Source organism: Neolamprologus multifasciatus, chromosome 15, assembly GCF_963576455.1.
Source record: "Neolamprologus multifasciatus chromosome 15, fNeoMul1.2, whole genome shotgun sequence".
In the NCBI taxonomy this organism is placed as follows: Eukaryota; Metazoa; Chordata; class Actinopteri; order Cichliformes; family Cichlidae; genus Neolamprologus; species Neolamprologus multifasciatus.
Genome location: NC_140453.1, coordinates 30,091,970 through 30,112,758, shown reverse-complemented (window position 1 = coordinate 30,112,758; position 20,789 = coordinate 30,091,970). Strand labels below are relative to the sequence as shown.

Genomic DNA, 20,789 nt, shown 5'->3' with positions numbered 1-20,789 from the left:
AACACCAGGGGGTGGGGTGGGGAGTCTGTGACAGGTTAAAATCCTGTTTAAGGAAGCCCACCCAAACCAAAAGGATGGAAAATGTTTTTTTCTTCTCACAGTACCTATTCAGAGGAAAATGACAAGATCTTTTTCAGAGTCATGTACCTATATCAAAGATGCTCCTGATAGCCCCCCTGCTGTTGCTATGGAAGTAGCAGAGATGTAAATGAACTGGAGTGAACTGGATGGTGGAGAATACAAATGAGGTTGGAATGCTCATTCTCCTGCTGCTCTTTGCCTCTTGTTCTTCTCCCAATATCTTTCTCTGATCCTGTCTCCCTCTCCATGTGCGAGTAGGTTTTAAAGACTAAATCACTTTATTATATTCTGCATATATACATATATATATATAAATTCAAACACTTTAATTATATACAGATGTTTTGGGCTGAATTACAGATGAAACGTCTACACATGTAACTGCTGTTTGCTACAAAATAAGCTAAAGTTAATATGAAGGAATTCCAAAGAACGTTAATATCTGCCGAGCCAGTGCAATTCTTCTTTACAACGGCCACACAGAGTCTGCAGTCGACCATATCCTGCTGTTTGCAGGATATATGCAATATTTTCTTTCTTCTCCTCCCCTGCATGGACCTGACTTCTTAAGAATACATGCTGCTGTAAAGGATATCTCTGGATTATAGAATCAGCACTGTGGGAAGAGTTTTGACTTAAAGGTTTCTTTTCCTTCGCAGACTCGAAGGGAAAAGGGGAGGGGGCTCGGGGTGCCAGAACCTGGGGGACTCAAGCTGTGGTTCCTGTGGCTCCGAGCTAATGCTATAGGCCACACTTTCCTTTCACCCAAAATCCCCCCAGCAAGCGACCTTGTCGGCTCAGGAGTGCAGAATAATGGCTGTCCGAGCGGCGACGCTAGCTCATTTACAAGCAGCTGTTTAGCTCTCATCAGAGCAGCGAGGAAAATCAAAGGGCTGCGTTAACGGCAGACGACAAGCATCGGGAGCGTCCCCGTCACACTTCTCATTGGCTCGCGACAGAAAAATTATCTGGTGTGACATCAAAATAATCTCGAGTCCTCTTTTGTGCTCGGAGCACAATGATGACTGAATAGAGCTTTTGATCAGCCGCTGCCTCGCCCCTGGACTAACTCTGGAAAAAGTAGAACTGGAGTTGCAGACAGTCGTTTTGATTTAAAAACCATTTGCTGGATGCAATATCGCTGTGATGAAAAGCAGACGACTCTCATTTATGCATTAGGGTTGGAGCAAAGAAATACTGGAAAAAAAACTGTATTTCATAGAAAGATAGTAAGTTTGGTGTTCTGATTAAATGCACCCGTTTCGACTGCACGTTCTTTATGTCTGTTATCCGGCTTGATGAGACGACACAGTCTCTACATGGCTGAAAAAGACTCTAATGTCTCCTCGTTTGTGTGAAATAGGAAGACATTTTCGTCATTACCTCTGCTTCAATGACACTCGTATCCTAACAGATGGTCACTTTCCGATTGATTTGGCTCATCTGTGAGAAAAATGAATTAAAACATTACGGCAACGAGACGGCGCTTAATCGGCCGCCCTTACATATGGGAGGTTTCTCACAGTTCCTCAGCCTCAGCTTCTGCACGTGCTTAAAGTCATCACAAAGGTTAGTCTGGGTAGTAAAAGCCGGAGTGGAAACCCTTAAATAGAGGTTTCTCACTGGCTTAATAAAGTGCTATAACCCATGGAAACAGAGGTGCTATACACCAATCAGAGGCAATTACTAGCATGTTCCAACACCATTTACAGCGTTTACAAGCACATGTCAAAAGGTTAAGTGCTCAGCAAACAGATGTTTTATGATGTTCACTTGTTGACTGGGAAATGCACGACATTTTTAAGGTTTACTGTCGAATCGCATTAAAGCGACAGGGTAGAGGCCTGACTGAATACTCTACGGGAGGATGATGTCAGTAATCCTCGCTCTGCTCCGTGACAGCTGATGGCGATGAGCCGGGCTGGTCTTCTTGTGGTCGTGGTGGTTGATGGCTGACCAGAATTTCTGATTAGAAAGTGTCAACAGGGCCAATAATGTCTCTGCTCCCATCATGTTGCCATGGTGACAGGACTGAGCTTTCCATATTATATCTTTTTTTTTTTGGTCTATGCCCTAAACTTTCACTCCCTGCTGTTTAATTAATGGCGAGAATGCTTCAAAAATTCTCCGTCTTCGTGTTTGATTGATATAAATCGATCTTTTAAGAGCTTGTATACATTCGTGCACTATCTTAAAGTGAAAGCACATCAAAGCGAGTAAAATAGCATCTCGTATTTTTAGATCTCTGAAGTGACGATGGGGCTGCCGGACTTCTTTTACGAGCACGTGGCCGCACGTCTAAGAAGTCTTTCCAGGCGCAGACTTGTGATTGTGTTTTTCTGTCCGTGAACCATCAGCGTACACTCGGGTGGCGCCATTTTGTCTGCTCAGCAGCCTCTTTGTAGAGCGCTCCGAGGTAAAGAGGTTCCTGAAACATAATATAGCAACAAGTGCCCTCAGCTCCTCCAATTAACTGCTGAGCTCTGTCTGGGTGGGTTTTTAGAACATCAGCAAGAGTGCGCAGGGAAACCAAAATAGATGGTTTACGCCGTCAATATTTTAGCATCCGCCGCGTATTGATATTCTCGACATGTTTTACTGTCACCGTATGGAAAGTAAATAATTTTCATATCATGCATTCGCTGAATAGTTATGCTAATGGCCCCATGAGCAAAATAATGATTACTTTTCTGGCTCATTTGAATAATGAAATCATTTAGTTAAGTGAGACAGTAAGCATTGGATTTGTTTATGTTAGATTCAGTGTGATCATATTATTCTCTTGTAATTGCGACGCGTGATCGATGGTGTTTTGGTTCCTTCATACTATCTATATGAAAACAGACAAAGAGGATTTATTTTCAGGAGTGGCACAAAGCCTCTATTATACAGTAGAAAAGAAGCTAAGAAAACATTATGTAAAGTGCACGTTAGTCTCTCAGCATAGCAGAGAGTAAAAGATTTTTGTGGGGCCGATCTTGGTCAATACTTATTTAAGTGAAACAGTGACAAATGCGTTTGTGAGGGGGACAGATTTTCTGAGGATCTCATCCAAAACTGAATAAATGAAATGAAACACTTGTACAAACAATACAACGTTACTAACTTAATTGAGAAATAAGGACACCCATCTATTCCACTGACGTTTGTTTACAGAACTATTGTTTGTCCCCCCCATATTGATTTATCTTTGTCACCCATCTCCCCGTGAACTAAAAATACCATCTGACACCAGAGAGAGGGGAAAAATCTGCCTCGGGCCTAATCAATCGAGAGAGGCTTTTTGAGGTTGTTTACGATGCTGCTTTTGGTTCATGATGCACAAGCCCAGCTGGTGAATGAAGTGAGTTTAGAGGACAGCAATTTTAGTAATATGAGCAAGAAAATAATTTCACAGCGTGTTTTTGTAGAAGTCGTACGGTACTCTTGACCCTACATTTATCTCCTCGTTGCTCCGGATGCTGTTTTCCTACTTAAGCGCAGAGACTGCATCAGCTCTAAATCATAAAGGCAGAGTGATTTAAGTGTTTTAACAGTGATCCAGAAACGCAGAGCATCAGTGGGTTTGGCGATCAAACTCAGAGGTCTTACACATGGCCAAAAAAACAGAACACTTGGAGCCTGTCGCTACCCGATCCGTACCGGAAACCCGATCGGTACCCCGCCTGCGCAAATCTTACGTCACTTCCTGTCTTTGCCAACATTGCGACATTCAATATATTTGAATGATACGGTTAGCGCCCAGTTAACTCCTAGCATTTCTCAACATCTCTGCCTCCTTTTCGACTACCGGGACATTTAAACAATGGATAATCCGTTTACAAACAAATTCATGCTTTTCTCCTCAACAGAGAGCGTTCCCCGATTGAACAACAGCGCCGTAAAATAAGAAGAATGGCGCCTAATTACAGACTTAATAATATTGACTTAGCAATGTGTCACGTGAAGATTCATCAGCCAGATTAAGTGTTTACTGACAATTGACAGTGATAGCGGACACCATCATCACTATTCCAGTCAATCCTCTCCACACAGACAAACATAAACACACTCGACTATCACTAAATCAAATTTAACACACGTATGACGCCAATTCAGTTTACAATAGGGTTCATTCGCTCGGTCAGCAGGTGGCAGTATCCTCGTACACTGGGGAGTAAACTGCCATTAAACGAACAGAAGAAGAAGAAAACATCTGCACATGCGCGGTAACTATCTTTTTATTTTTCGTTTTTGTCTTCATTGTACTGAAATGCTTCATTATTGCAAACACAGATATACTTATTATTCTTAACATCTTAACAGATACTCTGACCTATAACCATCGTAAAACGCTACGACCGGAAGTAGACACCTTTCGCGCATGCGGGGTACCGATCGGGTTTCCGGTACGGATCGGGTAGTGACAGAGCCACAAAGTTTAACGTATCCCACCCAGTCATGCTGATCTGCTGCCCGCTCACCTTTATATTAAGGCGGGGAGCAAAAATGTGTTAGCTTCAGTTATTGAAATCACGTTTTAAAATGATTTTTATTCCTCATATGCAGAAAAAAGGTGAAAGCTGTCAATTCTTCATTTGATGTGACAACAGCTGACAGAAAAGCAATAGATGAGTTTCCATTACACATCCACCACGTTTGTGACATGATTTAAGCGTAAAATTGCGATACGGGTTTGAGTGATGTTTTACATAGGCTCTTGTACTTACTACACATCATATTTCAGTCTTTTGACAAAGCTGGAGTGCATTGACACGAACTCAAGATTGGCTGTCAAGTCCTGTTCTTAACATGCTGTGTTTCAGGGCTTTTTTCTCTCAAGCCAACATCTCTGATATATTGTTTATCACCTTAAGCGTTCTTTTCGACTCGAGAGAGAAACAGGCTGCAAAAATGAAATACAGCCGAAACCTATCATATTTGAAAGCCTTTACTTTTTCATGTCTATTGGTCACATGAGAAAGTTTGCTGTCAAAAAGTGCAAGTGGAGGAAAAAAGATCCTTCCCTGATGATTTTATGCTCCCAAGCAAATAAAAGTCTTTTAGTGATAGGCCAGGGCAGCAGCCCTCATCCACACAGATCCTTTGTTTACCCCGAGCTCCTCACCGAGCACCTTCACAAACAGGCCTTTCACCTGATTGGCTCACAAACGGTGGATCTGGCAATGCAAGCTGACATTTATCTTACTTTGTAAAATAGCACAGGAGCATTACGAGGCAGAAAAAGCAGAATGCTAATCCCCCGCTACTGTAGCTTTGCGTTTAAATCACACTAAGATAATTGTGTTGGTAATTAATTGATGAATCATTCAGCAGGGTAAAATGAACTTAGCCTTTCTTGACCAATTTACTCGGTGGCTTTAAGTAAACAGCTGCCGCAATGCCGTGTCACACAATGCCTCATGAAGTAATAAAGTGCTTCATAATTCCAAACAACTGCACATATGGATCGCTGGACTTGTCCAGGAGCCAAACGAATTAGTGCATTAGAAGTGGCGGCGGCGGCGTGCTTTATTTTCTTTTGCAACTGTGAATAAAGCTCATTAAGAAAACGCGTCCTTCAGAAACAAAGCCATCAACCACGTTGCATGAACAGTGACGTTTAAAGCACTATAAGGCGACTGAAACTGTAGTTTTTATTCAGCCGTGATTCAGAGTCTGCAGAGAAGCATCTGAAAATCATTTTTAGCTCCGCGCCAGCTTTCTTTGATATCTGACATGACATAGCTGCAGGAAGCTGCTCTCGCCAAAAAGACACGCAGTATGTAGAGCGCTATAGTTTATGCAGGTAGTTCACTTTTAGTTTAAATATGGCTTTTGGCATTGTTCGTATTCGCCGAGCCACAATATTGATTTCTTTTCTATTTTTCCTCCCCCCCTCACCCTCCCCGACACACTGAACACACTCACATTCATAAAGCTTTTTTTTCCAGCCTCCCAATAGCCTTGCCTTCGATTGTCAGCACTGGAAAGTGGATTAAATTACACTCATGTTGTCATGCTTGTTGTTCTTTTTCATTTTGGATAGAAAAATGAGCATTGCAAGTAAACCGCAAGTCTCCAGTGATAGACTCTGCAGTGTCAGTATCGCAGTGAAACACGCGACAGCAGCAGAGGAGACAAAGATGGTTAAAAATGCATTTATTTGACTGTTTATGTTAACGTGACATCAGCCTTTAAAGGTTGTTCTTGTGTCGGCGTGCTTATGTAGATGGCCACAGGGGGAAACAAGGCTCCAGACATTTAAGCTGACAAACTAGACTTTAATAACAAATATTGATTTCTCTTTTTTTTTAGCAGCAGTTAAGGCACGTGGATGACATACTAACACTATTAGCTCCCTGCTGCGGTTTAGATCTGAAACGTTCACTCGGCATACTGATGTATGTCAGACTTGCAGTCTAGTCTGGGCTTTTACTCTTTAGATTTCTTATTTATATTGATGAAAAGTTACATCTTCTGAATAAAATAAGAGAAAGCGATGTTTGAAGACGCTTCCTTTGTGTGTATCCACCTCTGATCTCTTTTGTCTCCTGCCTCCCTCTTCCTCTAAGTCGCTGTAGTTCCATGCTTCGATCCGCACTGATAGAGCTCCTTCTCTTCTCCCTCAGGGTTCAGTCGAGCCGCCCTGCCATTTGGCTTGGTGCGGAGAGAGCTGTCTTGCGAGGGTTACCCTATTGATTTGCGGTGTCCAGGAAGTGATGTCATTATGATCGAAAGCGCCAACTATGGCCGAACGGACGACAAGATCTGCGATGCCGACCCTTTCCAGATGGAGAACATAAACTGCTATCTTCCAGACGCCTACAAGATCATGTCACAAAGGTAACACTGCAGACACCTCAGTAATACTAATAAATACATGTAAAGCTACTTTCCGCTGTCACAGAAGTGAAACGATTGATAAGCATGATAACATTTTCTTTGTCGTGGACCGCTGTTGATCATTTTGCATGCTTGCCCCTATTGGCATCCTGTGCTGAGAACAAAAATCCTGCGTATCCCTCGGCTTTGGAGTAAAAGTCACCCAGAACAATAACAGTGTTGCTGTCAGTTGCATAAAAACAGAAAAACGGAATATGAGTGTGTAATAAGATTGCACTACTGAGACAGACGAAACCGAGCAGAAGAGAATTAGGAATTTCATCAGAACTTGGAATTTTAAATCAATTTGGGCAAACAGCCCAGGGAGAGCAGATTAAAACAGAAACACAGCCAAAGTCACAGTAACAAAGCTTCCATCCAAACTGCTGCCCGTTGTCATTTCTGCTCTTATATACATTTAATATCTGCATTTATGTGATCGAATAAATAAATATTTAAAAATAAAGAAAAATGAAAGAAAAATGATAAATATTGATTATGATGAAGAGTATTTCTACAGTATAATGTGTATTACTTTTCCAAATGTTCTAAACACTACTTCTACTGTCTGAATTTCCTAAACTTCCTAAATCACACTGATCTATGTGTAAATTCCTTCTGGTAAGTTTAAGAGCAGGCTGTTAGCGTGATTCAAAGATGCTCCATAGCTGATATTCACACTCTGGTTGATAGCGTTAACTTTGGCACCCAGTGTTGCTTTAGATTGACACCGAAAAATTGTGTCAGAATTGAATAAATGCACTCAAAGAAAAGTGCATGGAGACAGTTATGTTCCTGCAGCCGACCTTATTGCATATGTATCTGAAGTTTTCCATTCAGACCACAAAATTTGGGGTTGACACTTTTAAGATGAAATATACAATTCAACTCACTAAGTTTTGCATTTGTCAATTCACCACCAACTGCCAAAGTCTGATGGCACAAAGTCATGTGTTAACCATTTAGCCGTTCCAAGAACAACAGCGGTGTGGTCTGAGGGAGGGAAGTTTCTCCACTCCTGTTCATTTATTTGTAACACTAGAAGAACACGAGAACATCTGAGGGCGGTCGTTAATGTTTCTGAGGAAACGAAAGGCAACACGCACCAAAGCTGTTTTGAGCCGAGGCTTTAAAAAGTCAACGTGAAACACATAAAATATGCATTTAAATGATATTCACTTTTTTCATATTGCATGAAAATTGCATATTTAACAAACACTAACACGTAGGGCTGCTCAATTAATCGGATTTTAATCACGATTACGATCAACGGTCATTAAACATGACTGAGCCGATTATTAGCCCCTCCCTCGTGCTTTACTCTCGCGCTGCTCCGTGTGGCGAATCGAGCGCACCTCTCTGCATTTCGAACACGTGTCACAACAATTAAGAGCAGCGGTCTCCAACCTTTTTTGCACCACGGACCGGTTTATGCCCGACAATATTTTCACGGACCGGCCTTTAAGGTGTCGCGGATAAATACAACAAAATAAAACTAGTACCGGTACTGAATAAAGAAGATTTATTCATAACACACATGAAAAGACCCAGGAAAACCGAGTAAACGATAAAAACGATAACAAAATAACGCTGAAAACCGATAAAAACTTGAAAACTATACATTTCACACCTGAACCTCAACTCTCGCGGCCCGGTACCAAACGACTCACGGACCGGTACCGGTCCGAGGCCCGGGGGTTGGGGACCGCTGATTAAGAGGACCCGAGGGAAGCTCGGAAAGCTCAGCAGAAGTTATTTGGAGAGGAGAGTGATGCTGTTGGTTGAAAAGAGGTAAAAAAAACTCCAGTGGTGTGGAAACATTATGGGTTCAGAGTCAGACGTGGATCAAGTAGACACAGTGTGTAAACTTTGCTACAGTGTCGTAGCTGCACCACAGAGCAACACTGCAAAGTTCACTAAACATAGATGTTTACATTTTTCATTTATTTCTTATATTGCAAACATTTGCACTGTTATCAGTATTTGCACTATTTTATATTATTTTTGACAATCTTTAAAGTCATTATTCAACACATTGTTATTGTTAAATAAATATCGTCAAATAATCTCAATTTCAGTGAAAATAATCGTGATGATCATTTTTGCCATAATCGAGCAGCCCTACTAACACACCAACAATACAGTGAGACGAGTTCATTACCAGTCTGACTTCAGCCTTTAGTCCAATCTGAACTTTAGGCTTTTATGAGACAACAAACACTAAAAAGATTTAATTCCAATTTTGCAGATTATTCGTTATTTGCAGTGTCACAATGCTAACACTGCAGACCAAGTCAGTAATCCAAGTTCATCTTATTATTACGCAACTCTGACCGCGTTATGTCACCAGGGATAAAAGGACATTTCTCAAGGAATTTAGCTCATAAATGTATTTCTGTCCAAGAAGTCAGATAAAACGAGATGATACTACTCATTCCAGACTGTAAGCAAATGAATAAAACTTTACACTGAAAAAATAAGCATGTTTTTGTGAGCCTTGCACATTTTCATTTAGTTATTATTTGTATTTATTAGAGGTGGGAATCACCATACATCCCACGATACGATATTATCACAATACTTAACGCACGATATGATATTATTGCAATTTTTAAAAATATTTTGCGATATTCAGATTCTGTACATAAAGGTAAACTTTATCAATATTCATTTTATCTAATATCAAAGTCTCACACTCAGTCTTTCTCTCATTTCAGTTTGATTGTTGACAAACTGAACGGTTTGTATTACAGTCTAGTCCAACTTAACTGAATCAACCATCTGGTACAATTATAGCTATTCTGAACTATGCAGTTTATGAAAACTATGCAGCCCCTTCAGCAACTGAAGAATTTGAAAGTAAATTAAAACAAAATATAATTTTACATTAAATAAAAAAGTTTTAAACTTAATTAAAATAAAACATGTCTTAAATTAAAATAAGTAAACTGTCATGTTTATTGCTGCCAAAAACAAGTTAAACACATTTGGACAGTGAAGGAACGTCAGGATTCTTGCTCAGAAAAAGGATCAACATGCTCTGAAGTCAGAGCACAAAAACCTTTTTTGTAACAAAATATCGATTTCTGCTGTCCCTGTATCCATACATTATTAGCAAACAAAATATCACCATACTACACAGTATCGATTTTTTCCCCCACCCCTATTATTTATATAAAAATGTTCAGTTTCCTTCACAACGCTCTCATGGAAACAAAGGTTGCTCATGGACAGTTGAATAAATTAACACCACAATGCAAGCTTGAAACATCTCTGTAGCTGTCATTAAATGCAAAGCTATCGACACGTTCGCTGACGCGCACACACACTTGCAAACTTGGCTCAAGCAGGAACGCTGCATACATGAGACCTAATACACGAGACCAGTTGTCACACAGGGATGCCATCGGAGCCAAAGTGCACAGGATGGAATGACATATGACTGCCACAGAGAGAGATATTGGACGGTATGAGAGTGTCAGCAACTCTGGCACGCCGCCTTGGGAAATAAAAAAAATAATGAAATAAAAAAGTAGAGCCCTTGTATTCAGGGGGGTTATTGTCAAGTCCTATTTGATGAAGTCAGATAGCTGACTCACATTGTCTGTCCTGAAAGGCTGCAGGCTGCCTTCTCTCCGCTTGTGGCCATATGTATTACGCCGGCCTCAGCCTCGCTCGTACACAACAGTAAACTGAAGCACAAATACCGACCCAGCAGGAGGCTGACAACAAATCCCAAAAACGCTCTCTACCAGTGTCTCTAGTTCAGACACTGATGTCTGTAGGACTGGACTTCATTCCTCACATCCTGAGAGTGCCAGAGGCTGCACTTCAGATGTTGTTTTAAATGTGTTTTTAGCACCGTGATGTCGATGCTGTAGTGTTCAAAGAGAGAGAGAACTGTCATAAAAGAGGTTTCTGCGAGGGACAAGTTCAAAATCCACAAAACAGGTACTCTACAAGACCAACGTCTGACAAAGCACATAAAGTTCTTTTGAGATCACCGTGGAAATGTGAGAACAGATTAGTGAGTCATTATTTATACGAGTGGAAAGCATGGATTGGAGTTTTATTATAAAAACAAAAAGAGTTCACTGACATGAAAATAGATTCAAGGACTTGACGAATGCAAAGACTGCATATGGGACGAATTACATTCTTTTTCTCTCGCCCGTTTATTTACAGCAATAGACTGAAATAGGAAGCAAACGTAATGAAAGATTGCCCCTGCTGCCAAAAATAATTATCTTCAAATGGGGAAAAAAGGAACGTGGTGATTGTTTTGCCTGTTTGGAATGCAGTGTTTGTTTCATTGGCACGAGGTCTGAGCCCTCCCCGTTCCTCCCCGAGTCTAAACGCCGCTGTCTGGCTCCTGCTGAGGCGAGCTCAGCTGAAAACGGTGCCTTTGTCGAACACTCCCCTGCACACACACCGTATGTGGAAAATAGTATTTCCTACTGTACAGCCTACGTCAATAAAGGGATTCAAGAACTAAAAATATTTGTTGCCATAATTACTCTGGTCTACTAATTTAAGTGTGTGGGGGGGAAATCACATTAGTACTCGTGTGTGGAAAACTGTGTTCACTTTTAAACATCCGAAATTGATGTGGCCCCGAAGTGTGGAGAATTGGATTGAGGCTTCGCTGAGTTTGATAGATCCTGTTGGCACTCCAAGTTGTTTTTATATCTGGCTGGCATATTATATTCATGAGCACAATGATTTTATGAAAATAGCCTTAGGACTGTTGTGGCTCAATTAGAACATTCAGCTGCAAGCAATTAGTCGACTCAAGTGGGTGATAATCTGTACAGGAATTTTTCATGTGGACACCTCCCCAGCAGATGTGAAACTGCATGGCAGTACAGTTTGAAATAATTAATTCATTGGTAATAATATTCAGTGATGTGTTTTTTTCTCTTTCTTTTCAGGATTTTAGTTGTTAATGATTACATTTCCTCATCTACGCTGATGATAATGATAATGACTACAAACACATTCTCGCCACACAGATAACATCTACTGAATTAAAACTGTAATTTAGGTGCATTTGAATATTATTTTGTAGTGCGTTTACTTGTGCGTGCAACAACCATCTGGTTGCTTAGATGTTACTGATCTAAATCTGTCCATCAGTCTCCATCACAGTTCAAGGAATAAGAAAACATGACGGTGAAGCACCTCGACTGATCATCTCCTCCAATAAAAAAAAGAAAAAAGGATATACAATATGAGCAGCGTGCATCTATTGATTTCTCTTTGACTAATGAGGTTCACTGTAAGTATTAGATAACAAGGTCATTGATTGCTGTAACATAACATGATTGGTGTCTGTGCATCGTTTTTTTTTTAAAGAGCGTATCATTGATGACAATGATCAGTGCAGATACGTCTCTAACAGAGGAGATTAAATTCATCAGCAGGATTAGGGGACAGCACGAGCTGATTATTAATTAATAATTATCATGACAGTTATTATTATTACCAGTCAACAACCATTATTTGAAATGTTATATTTCATAATGACGTATTAAATGCAGCATATTTTTACAAATATAACATGTTGTAAAAACATTACCATGCAATTAGCTGCATCTTCGAAGTTGTTGTCAATGAATGTGAAGCAGTTCTGTAGAATAAATGATGGCGCTTACACTATTTATATCAATGTCAGGGGCGGCTCGCGAGGCTCTCCGAGGAGCTCCGTTGTTGCCGCCTGACAGCACAGCGCCTTGTTCTTCCTCTCTGTGTGTACGGCGTTAGTGTTTATTTAAAGCGCAGCCGATTAAGATTTCATAAAGATCCAGATTCCGCTTGGACGTTTCACGGGGATGTTCAAAAGTTCATGAGGCATGAAACTGCTCTCCACTCAAAAAATAAAGTGTAGGAACAGTCATCTCATTAGGCTAACAACTGCTAATACCAGTGTTGAATTACATGAAATGTAAGTAGAGAAATAGATTTACCAACACACGTGTCACATCATGTTAGACGGGCGGGGCGACGCGCTGGTTTCCCACGTATGAAGTCTGGAGTATGTATTGGAGAATCTGGGCAATGCAGCAAGTGAGGCCTACTACTGTTGATATTAATAGTACTAAAGTACATACGATATGCACTTAGATTCACCAGAGTGTTTAAATTGATATATTTTCTTACAGTTTGGAAATGTTTCCAGTTTTTCAGATACATTTTATCACTAACACAATAACAATTAACACAGAAACACTGAACTGCTCTCTATGAGGAATTTTAAGCAGTCAGGGAAGCTCTGAAGTATTAAACAGTTATGACCTGCACACACATTAAAAATAGCCACACTAGCGGTCTGTGAAGTTATCATAAAGGTGGTGGATCGTAACTATGGCTAATATTAAAATGATAACATTAGTGTTGGGAGAAAGTAGCAAATTGTATCAGTATGACGGGATGACACAATTATTTGTGTGTAAAAAGTACAATAATCCTTCTGAAGGTTGGAGCTGAAAAAAGTCTATTAACAACCAGGCAGAAGTAGAAGCAGCCTACCTTACCGACTGTCTTCAATAACAGAAGTCACCAGACGCACAACGCTACCTCAGGAAATCTAAAAATGTTGAGGGTTTTTTTGTGATTTTGCTCTGCGAACAAAATCTTAAAGTATTGGTCATACAGTCATACTTCCACTTATATTATACTGGATTTGTTGGGGGGTTTTTAACTTAAAAATAGTTTTGTCACAGAAATATTTTAAATTTTTTGTAATTTCTATATATATAAAAAATGATCCCCTGTTATATTAAAATGTATTATTTTCCTGGCTATCAGTTTGAAATTCAATGACAAAAAAAGCATCAGCTTTTCCTTTTTAGTAGCTAGTAAAGCTTTGAGTTCTCATCTCTTCTTTACAAAACTGATCAAGCTTGAGAATGAACACAGTTAAATTCATTTACTAGAAGTCAGAGCTGCACTGAGAGCTCATGTTTGGCCAAAGGAGAACATTCATATTGTTGTTTCTGAAGCTTTCCTGAATTGTTGTCTTTGTACTTGGGTGTTCTAGCTTCGCGTCGTGTCATCTTGTAAAGGTCACGTTTTGACCAGCAGAATGTCACCGTAGTATTTGGATTGAGTGGCATGGCGATATACCTTAATAAAAATCAATAGATGGATGGATGTGAGTCAGACAGCCTTCCCCCGGACTCTTTAAGAGCCTGGAATCCCCCGGGTGAGCTCCATAAATATGGCACAAACATGAGCATATGACAGTAATTATAAGTTTCTGGGATGTCTCAGCCGGATATTGGGCTGGATTGTGAGTTGAAAGCGATGCTAATGGTTAATTTCTAATAACCTATTTCCTGCAGCCACCCCCTTATAAACTGGTCTATATATGCTGATACTGGAGCTGGTTATACTTATAAAGTGTGTGTGTGTGTGTGTGTGTTTGTGTGTGTGTGTGTGTGTGTGTGTGTGTTTTGTGTCCTGTTTGCACCAGATTTTTTTCCTTTGCTGCTATTCTCCGGCCTTGGAAATGATTTAATTTTTCAATGGCCTGTCTGCTATCAACAGGCTTGCCTCTTGAGAGAGATGTCTGCCTTGATAATTGTGCCATGAACCTCATCAGCATTTCAGATGAAATGGAGCTAGACGGGTCACTTTGAGTTTAAGAGATGCTAATTTGATTGAAATTCAAACTGGGAGCACCAGGAAGTAGATTGTGCCTTTTTCTGTAATGTCCTCCCCTCACTCATGTCGCTTTTCTCCTCCAGTTACACAGCGATTGTTTTCGCTACTGCTGCTGGTGCTACTGTATTTTTTATTTTTTTATTGTGAATTACAAATATCTGCTTCGGCTTTCAGTGAGTTGAAGGATAGAAAATCGAGAAGTGGCTGCAAAATGATCTGAGATTAAGCAATTAAGGGACATCTTACCGGTAGTCTAAAATAACACAGTCACATGACTGACACTTGATGTGACACGTGCAAAATTGGTAATAAAAGATTTACTTTCTAAACTGCTTTAAAAGTTTTTAATTTAGTTTAGTTTTCCTTTAAATCAGTTTGCAATTTTTCTGATTCAAAATTGAATATAATTAAAATATTTCAACGCTTCAGGGCTTTTTCTCCGGTCATCTATTTTTTTTCTCCTTTAAAGCAAATTTCTTCATTCACACACAGTCTAAATACACATTTTTTGTAGTTTCTTTTATTATTATTAAATATTTAAAGGTTTATCTTCAGTATTACCTCGTGGTGGTTGTGATTAATCTGATGATAAAATGTGTGATGACCAAATCCCCAAATTTCTAATTATGCAGCATATTTCCACATATTTGTCATAAAAGTAAAACTGGAATATAAACATATAAACTGAAAGCTTGATGTGACACAAAGCATAGTTTATTAAAATAACACAGGCATGAAATCTGTTAGGCTTTCAGAAGGCTGTAGACCTCCCACTATGTTTGTTTTTGTATGTTATCACGATTTATTATTAAATGAACATATTATCCTCAAGGCCCATCATTCCTCTGACATGCTTTATGATGTCATAGCAAAAGGTTAAATATGGTGGATACATGGTATCGGCGGGTACCAGCAGTTCACCTTGTTGGTATCTTATTGCGTTCTTTCCCACCGCCCTGAGACGGAGCTCATATTTAAAAGAGATTTACATGAAATCCAAGCAGCACACTCTAATTGTACTGATGTCTGCCTCTCCCAAAAGGTCAGAGATGTGATGGGATTACATTTGGAACACTTCAGTGTGATTAAAAGGCCGGTGGGAGAAATGGAGGCAATCAAAGCAGACTCATGCTCTATCCTGCAGTCGTTTTAATTTTACGTCGAGAAAATTGGTGATTTTACTTTCTGAGACTAATTTAAATACATATTTTCGAGACTTTTTCAAATTCAAATTATTTGTAAGAAAATACCACAAATAAGTAGAGAAAGATACAACTTTTTGATTTAAGCTTCTGACCTCTACTTCTTTTATCTCTTCAGACTTGGCTTTTGTCAGGGTTCCTGGGTCGGTGACCCAGTGCTTTCCGTTTTGTTCACGTTCAGTTTATTTCGTCACTTCCTGTTTGTTCCTGTGTTAGCTCGTCTCGTGCCATTAGCCAGATTATGTTCAGCTGTGTGCTCACCGGTCTCTCATTATCATCCTCATCAGTCTGTGTATTTAAGTCTTCTGTTTTCTATTCGTTCTTTGTCGTGTCATTGATGTTTAGGTTATGTTGTTGTTTCCGCCAGTGTTCGGTCAGCCAGTCAGTCAGTCCGTCCTTCCTTCATTCATTCAGTCAGTCGTCCAGCCAGCCATGTCCTTCCTCTGTTCTGTGTGTTCACTCCATCATCAATAAATCACCCAGCTTCACCTACCTGCGAGTCCTGCGTTTGGGTTCCTTCTTCCTCGCCTCCACTCCACAACGCCTGACAGAATGACACGACCCGTGCCACGAAGACACGATTGGAACCCAGCGGACTCGGACCTCTACGAGCGGCAGGTGGCAGCGCTTTCCCGTTGGGCAGAGGAGCTCAGGGGAAAACAGCGGCTCTTCGCGGAGAGAGAGCACGTCTTCGAGGGGACTCGCCTGGCTCTGGGCGGGCCTCGGAGACGCCGCGTTCCCCCACCTGCTGCCTCACCTGCCCCGGAGCATTTGCCGCGGAGAGCGGACGTTTCATGCCGCGTTTCGGCCGCTCCCTCTCTCGCCGCTCCGCTCCTCGTTCACACACCCGCCGCCTCATTCGCCGGACCTCCACCTTCGCCAAGGCACCGCGGCTACGCCTCCCACCTCGGCTCAATGGAGGCTACCGCGCCTGAGGCTCAGCTGTTTACCCCGGCCGCTTCCTCTTCCCGGAGAAAGCGGCGCACACGGCGCCATAACACGGACTATTTTCAACAACTCCCGGTGGTGAGTTCCGGTAACTGTTTTCCACCCTCCTCATTTGACTCTTCACCCAGAGTGACTAATAGACTCACCGCCGATCCATGGGGAGTTTCCCTCCTGGAGGATGTAGACTGGGAAGATTTTTTCTGCACCGCTCCCACAAAGACTGTAAATCGTGGTGGCAGAAAAAACAGACCAAACCCTGATAAACCTGCCAGTAGCACACATCCGGTCACCATTTCCACACCCGTCACTCAGCCATTTCCCACCAGCACGGCAGCCCAGATTCGGCCTTCCTCTTCAGCCATTTCACCTCCTCAGATGTCTAGGGCCCGGCCTACACCCACACCGGTGCCAGCTCCCAGGAGGAAGGCAGCTGCGATGCAGTCTACCTCCACATCCACTCTTGTTTCCCGGGTGGGGGTGACTGGTGTCCAGCCACCTCCCGTGCCTGTCCCAGCGCCCAGGCTGAGGGCAGCCTCAACCCAGCCTGACCTCCCTGGAGGCTTGGAAGAGCTAACCGGTCCACCTACTACTTCACCTCTTCATCCACCTCCTGATCCAACCTTTCACGCCCTCGCACTGTCCCTGGTTAGGCTAGCTGAGGTGTCCCCTGCTCAGGCACCAGCCTTATTAGCCCAGGCTGCAATCTTATCCCCCTCGGTAACCCTGTCATTAGCTCAGCCATTAGCATCGCCAACCTCTGTTCATCCCTTAGCTTCCCCACTCCAGTCGGTTCACTCACCTGCTCTTCAGCCTTCACTCCAGTCCCCTGTCCACCAGTCCCCTGTCGTCCAGTCTCCTCCCGTCCACCAGTCCCCTGTCGTCCAGTCTCCTCCCGTCCACCAGTCCCCTGTCGTCCAGTCTCCTCCCGTCCACCAGTCCCCTGTCGTCCAGTCTCCTCCCGTCCACCAGTCCCCTGTCGTCCAGTCTGTAGTCCAGTCAGTCCAGTCGCCTCCCGTCCAGTCAGTTCAGTTCCCGGACCTGCAGCCACAGCACCCAGAGCCAGCTGTAAGCCCTCCTGCTTGCCAGCCAGGGGCCTCCGCACCCGCTGGCCCGGCCGCTCTCCAGCCAGGGGCCTCCGCGCCCGCTGGCCCGGCCGCTCTCCAGCCAGGGGCCTCCGCGCCCGCTGGCCCGGCCGCTCTCCAGCCAGGGGCCCCCGCGCCCGCTGGCCCGGCCTGTCTCCAGCCAGGGGCCCCCGCGCCCGCTGGCCCGGCCTGTCTCCAGCCAGGGCCCTCCGCGCCCGCTGGCCCTGCCTGTCTCCAGCCAGGGCCCTCCGCGCCCGCTGGCCCTGCCTGTCTCCAGCCAGGGCCCTCCGCGCCCGCTGGCCCTGCCTGTCTCCAGCCAGGGGCCTCCGCGCCCGCTGGCCCTGCCTGTCTCCAGCCAGGGGCTTCCGCGCCCGCTGGCCCTAAAGCTGTGGCTCCGTCACCCCCGGCTCCCGTGCCGTCGCCTGGTCCAGCCTCACACTCTGCTTCAGCTTCTGCTTCGCCTGGGCCGGCCTCTGCTTCAGCTTCAGCTTCTGCTTCGCCTGGGCCGGCCTCTGCTTCAGCTTCAGCTTCGCCTGGTCCGGCTTCAGCTTCAGCTTCGCCGGGTCCGGCCTCAGCCTCGTCGCCAGCTTCAGCTTCGCCTGGACCGGACCTGCTCAGCGGCCGTCGCTGCCTTCCTCGCGGCCGCCGCCACCTTCCTCGCGGCCGCCCACCGGACCAGCTCACCCGCCGCCGCCGTCTTCCTTGCGGCCGTCCACCTGAACTGTCTCGTCTCGGCCGCCGGCCACGCGGCCGCCCGCCTGAACTGTCTCGTCTCGGCCGCCGGCCACGCGGCCGCCCGCCTGAATTGTCTCGTCTCGGCCGCCGGCCACGCGGCCGCCCGCCTGAACTGTCTCGTCTCGGCCGCCGGCCACGCGGCCGCCCGCCTGAACTGTCTCGTCTCGGCCACCGGCCACGCGGCCGCCCGCCTGAACTGTCTCGTCTCGGCCACCGGCCACGCGGCCGCCCGCCTGAACTGTTTCGTCTCGGCCGCCGGCCACGCGGCCGCCTGCCTGTACTGTTTGTGTCTCTGTGGACTCCGTCCCTCCGTCCTGGGCCCCCTCCGCCCGCCCTGTTCTGGTCTTTTTCTCTTTTGGCCGTCGGGTGCCGTCCTTTGAAGGGGGGGGGGTTCTGTCAGGGTTCCTGGGTCGGTGACCCAGTGCTTTCCGTTTTGTTCACGTTCAGTTTATTTCGTCACTTCCTGTTTGTTCCTGTGTCAGCTCGTCTCGTGCCGTTAGCCAGATTATGTTCAGCTGTGTGCTCACCGGTCTCTCATTATCATCCTCATCAGTCTGTGTATTTAAGTCTTCTGTTTCTATTCGTTCTTTGTCGTGTCATTGATGTTTAGGTTATGTTGTTGTTTCCGCCAGTGTTCGGTCAGCCAGTCAGTCCGTCCTTCGTTCATTCATTCAGTCAGTCGTCCAGCCAGCCATGTCCTTCCTCTGTTCTGTGTGTTCACTCCATCATCAATAAATCACCCAGCTTCACCTACCTGCGAGTCCTGCGTTTGGGTTCCTTCTTCCTCGCCTCCACTCCACAACGCCTGACAGCTTTGAAATGTATGCATTCATTCTGGAACAAATTTATATATATATGTTTATATATTCTAGATATTTTCCCATTCAAAGTATCTGTGAGAAACTCCCTGAAGAGGAAGAGAAAGAGCTCGTTTATATCGGAGTCTGTGACCTCTAAGACTTTTTATCTCTTCAGCCTTTTATACACTTTGAAATGTATTATTTACTAATTACTTACTTACTAATTTAATTATGTACGTACTTACTTATTCTCGGCCAACCTATGTTTGATATAAAAGTTTCCTAAAATATGATATAAACTTAAACTGTAACTGAAAAAAAAGTATAATAGATATTGAAAAGATAAATACAAGTTGAACAGTTGAATGTCTTGTCTTCGTTTTAAAGTTTGAATGGTGGCTCTACGTCAATGTATGTGGAAGTAGATACAATTTAAAGAGGAGTAAGTTGAATGAGAATTTGAAGGGTCTCTCCATTGAAATACATGGGAAATTTTTGTTGAAAAAAGTTGAATAATTTTAAAATATAAATGTTAAAAATGAGAAAAATAGAAGCAGTCATGTCCAAAAGAAGAGGAATCTAATGGTGTTTGAATGGTTTTTCTAAGTTGAACAGTTTTGAAGGAGATAGACGGCGAAAAATGTACGGAATAAACCGGAATAATAATAAAGATTACAACAACAATACTGTGAATGCTTTTCAAGCATTCACACTAATAATAATTATAATTTTGCCTCTGAAATAGTATATTTACTATTAACTTCTTTAAGTCTTTTTAAAAGCTAAAACATAAATTGGTCGTCTCTTCACTTTTGCTTCAGTGAAATCAGTGAAATCCTGCTGAGCAATCAGGATAGTCATAGAAAGTTTAAACTTCTCAAAGAAAGCGGAGGAATGCTTCCTTTGACTTAATAATCATTATGTACATGATTAATTACTATATAGCCTAAGAGTAGTAAAAGATCATACTGTACATGCATTTAATTAGTGTGCACTTTGAGCCCTACCAAATCCAAAATGCTGAACTTTTTATGGGAGGAATTTCAATTACATGCTCTCTCTCAAAACGAGGGTTAGAACGATGCACAGCTCAAGTCATTAGTTTTTTTTTCTCAATTGGTCTCAGGGGATGCCTGAGGTTTCACTGAGGAGACGGGCATCACAGTCACACAACCCCATAGACGAGGGAGGCCCCTGCTCCGCTGCTCTGAAATTAGGGCAATATATCAGAAAGAGCCATCAACACTTACGTCAACATTGTTTCATGAGAAATATGAGAATTTTTTGTGTTTATGTCCTGTCGTTTCACGCGTTTGCCTGAGTGATGATGGCAGGCCGGCGTCTCATTAGTGTCACAAATTTTATTTTTGAATTAATTCTTTTTCATACCCGTAACATAAAGCACGCATTCA

General features: G+C 43.2%; 1 protein-coding gene across 19 annotated transcripts in view; it reads left to right on the top strand.

Moving 5' to 3' along the window:
* Positions 1-20,789, top strand: part of adgrl2a (adhesion G protein-coupled receptor L2a) — a 105,749-nt gene that overhangs the window by 33,551 nt on the left and 51,409 nt on the right. For all 19 annotated transcript variants that reach the window (XR_014869597.1, XM_085134123.1, XM_085134124.1 and 16 more), the window contains exon 3: positions 6,693-6,906. Coding sequence is in view for 18 of the 19 variants with exons in the window: in XM_085134123.1 (XP_084990249.1) it covers positions 6,693-6,906 (214 nt within the window). In the remaining variant the exon portion in view is untranslated. The remainder of the gene's footprint in view (positions 1-6,692; positions 6,907-20,789) is intronic.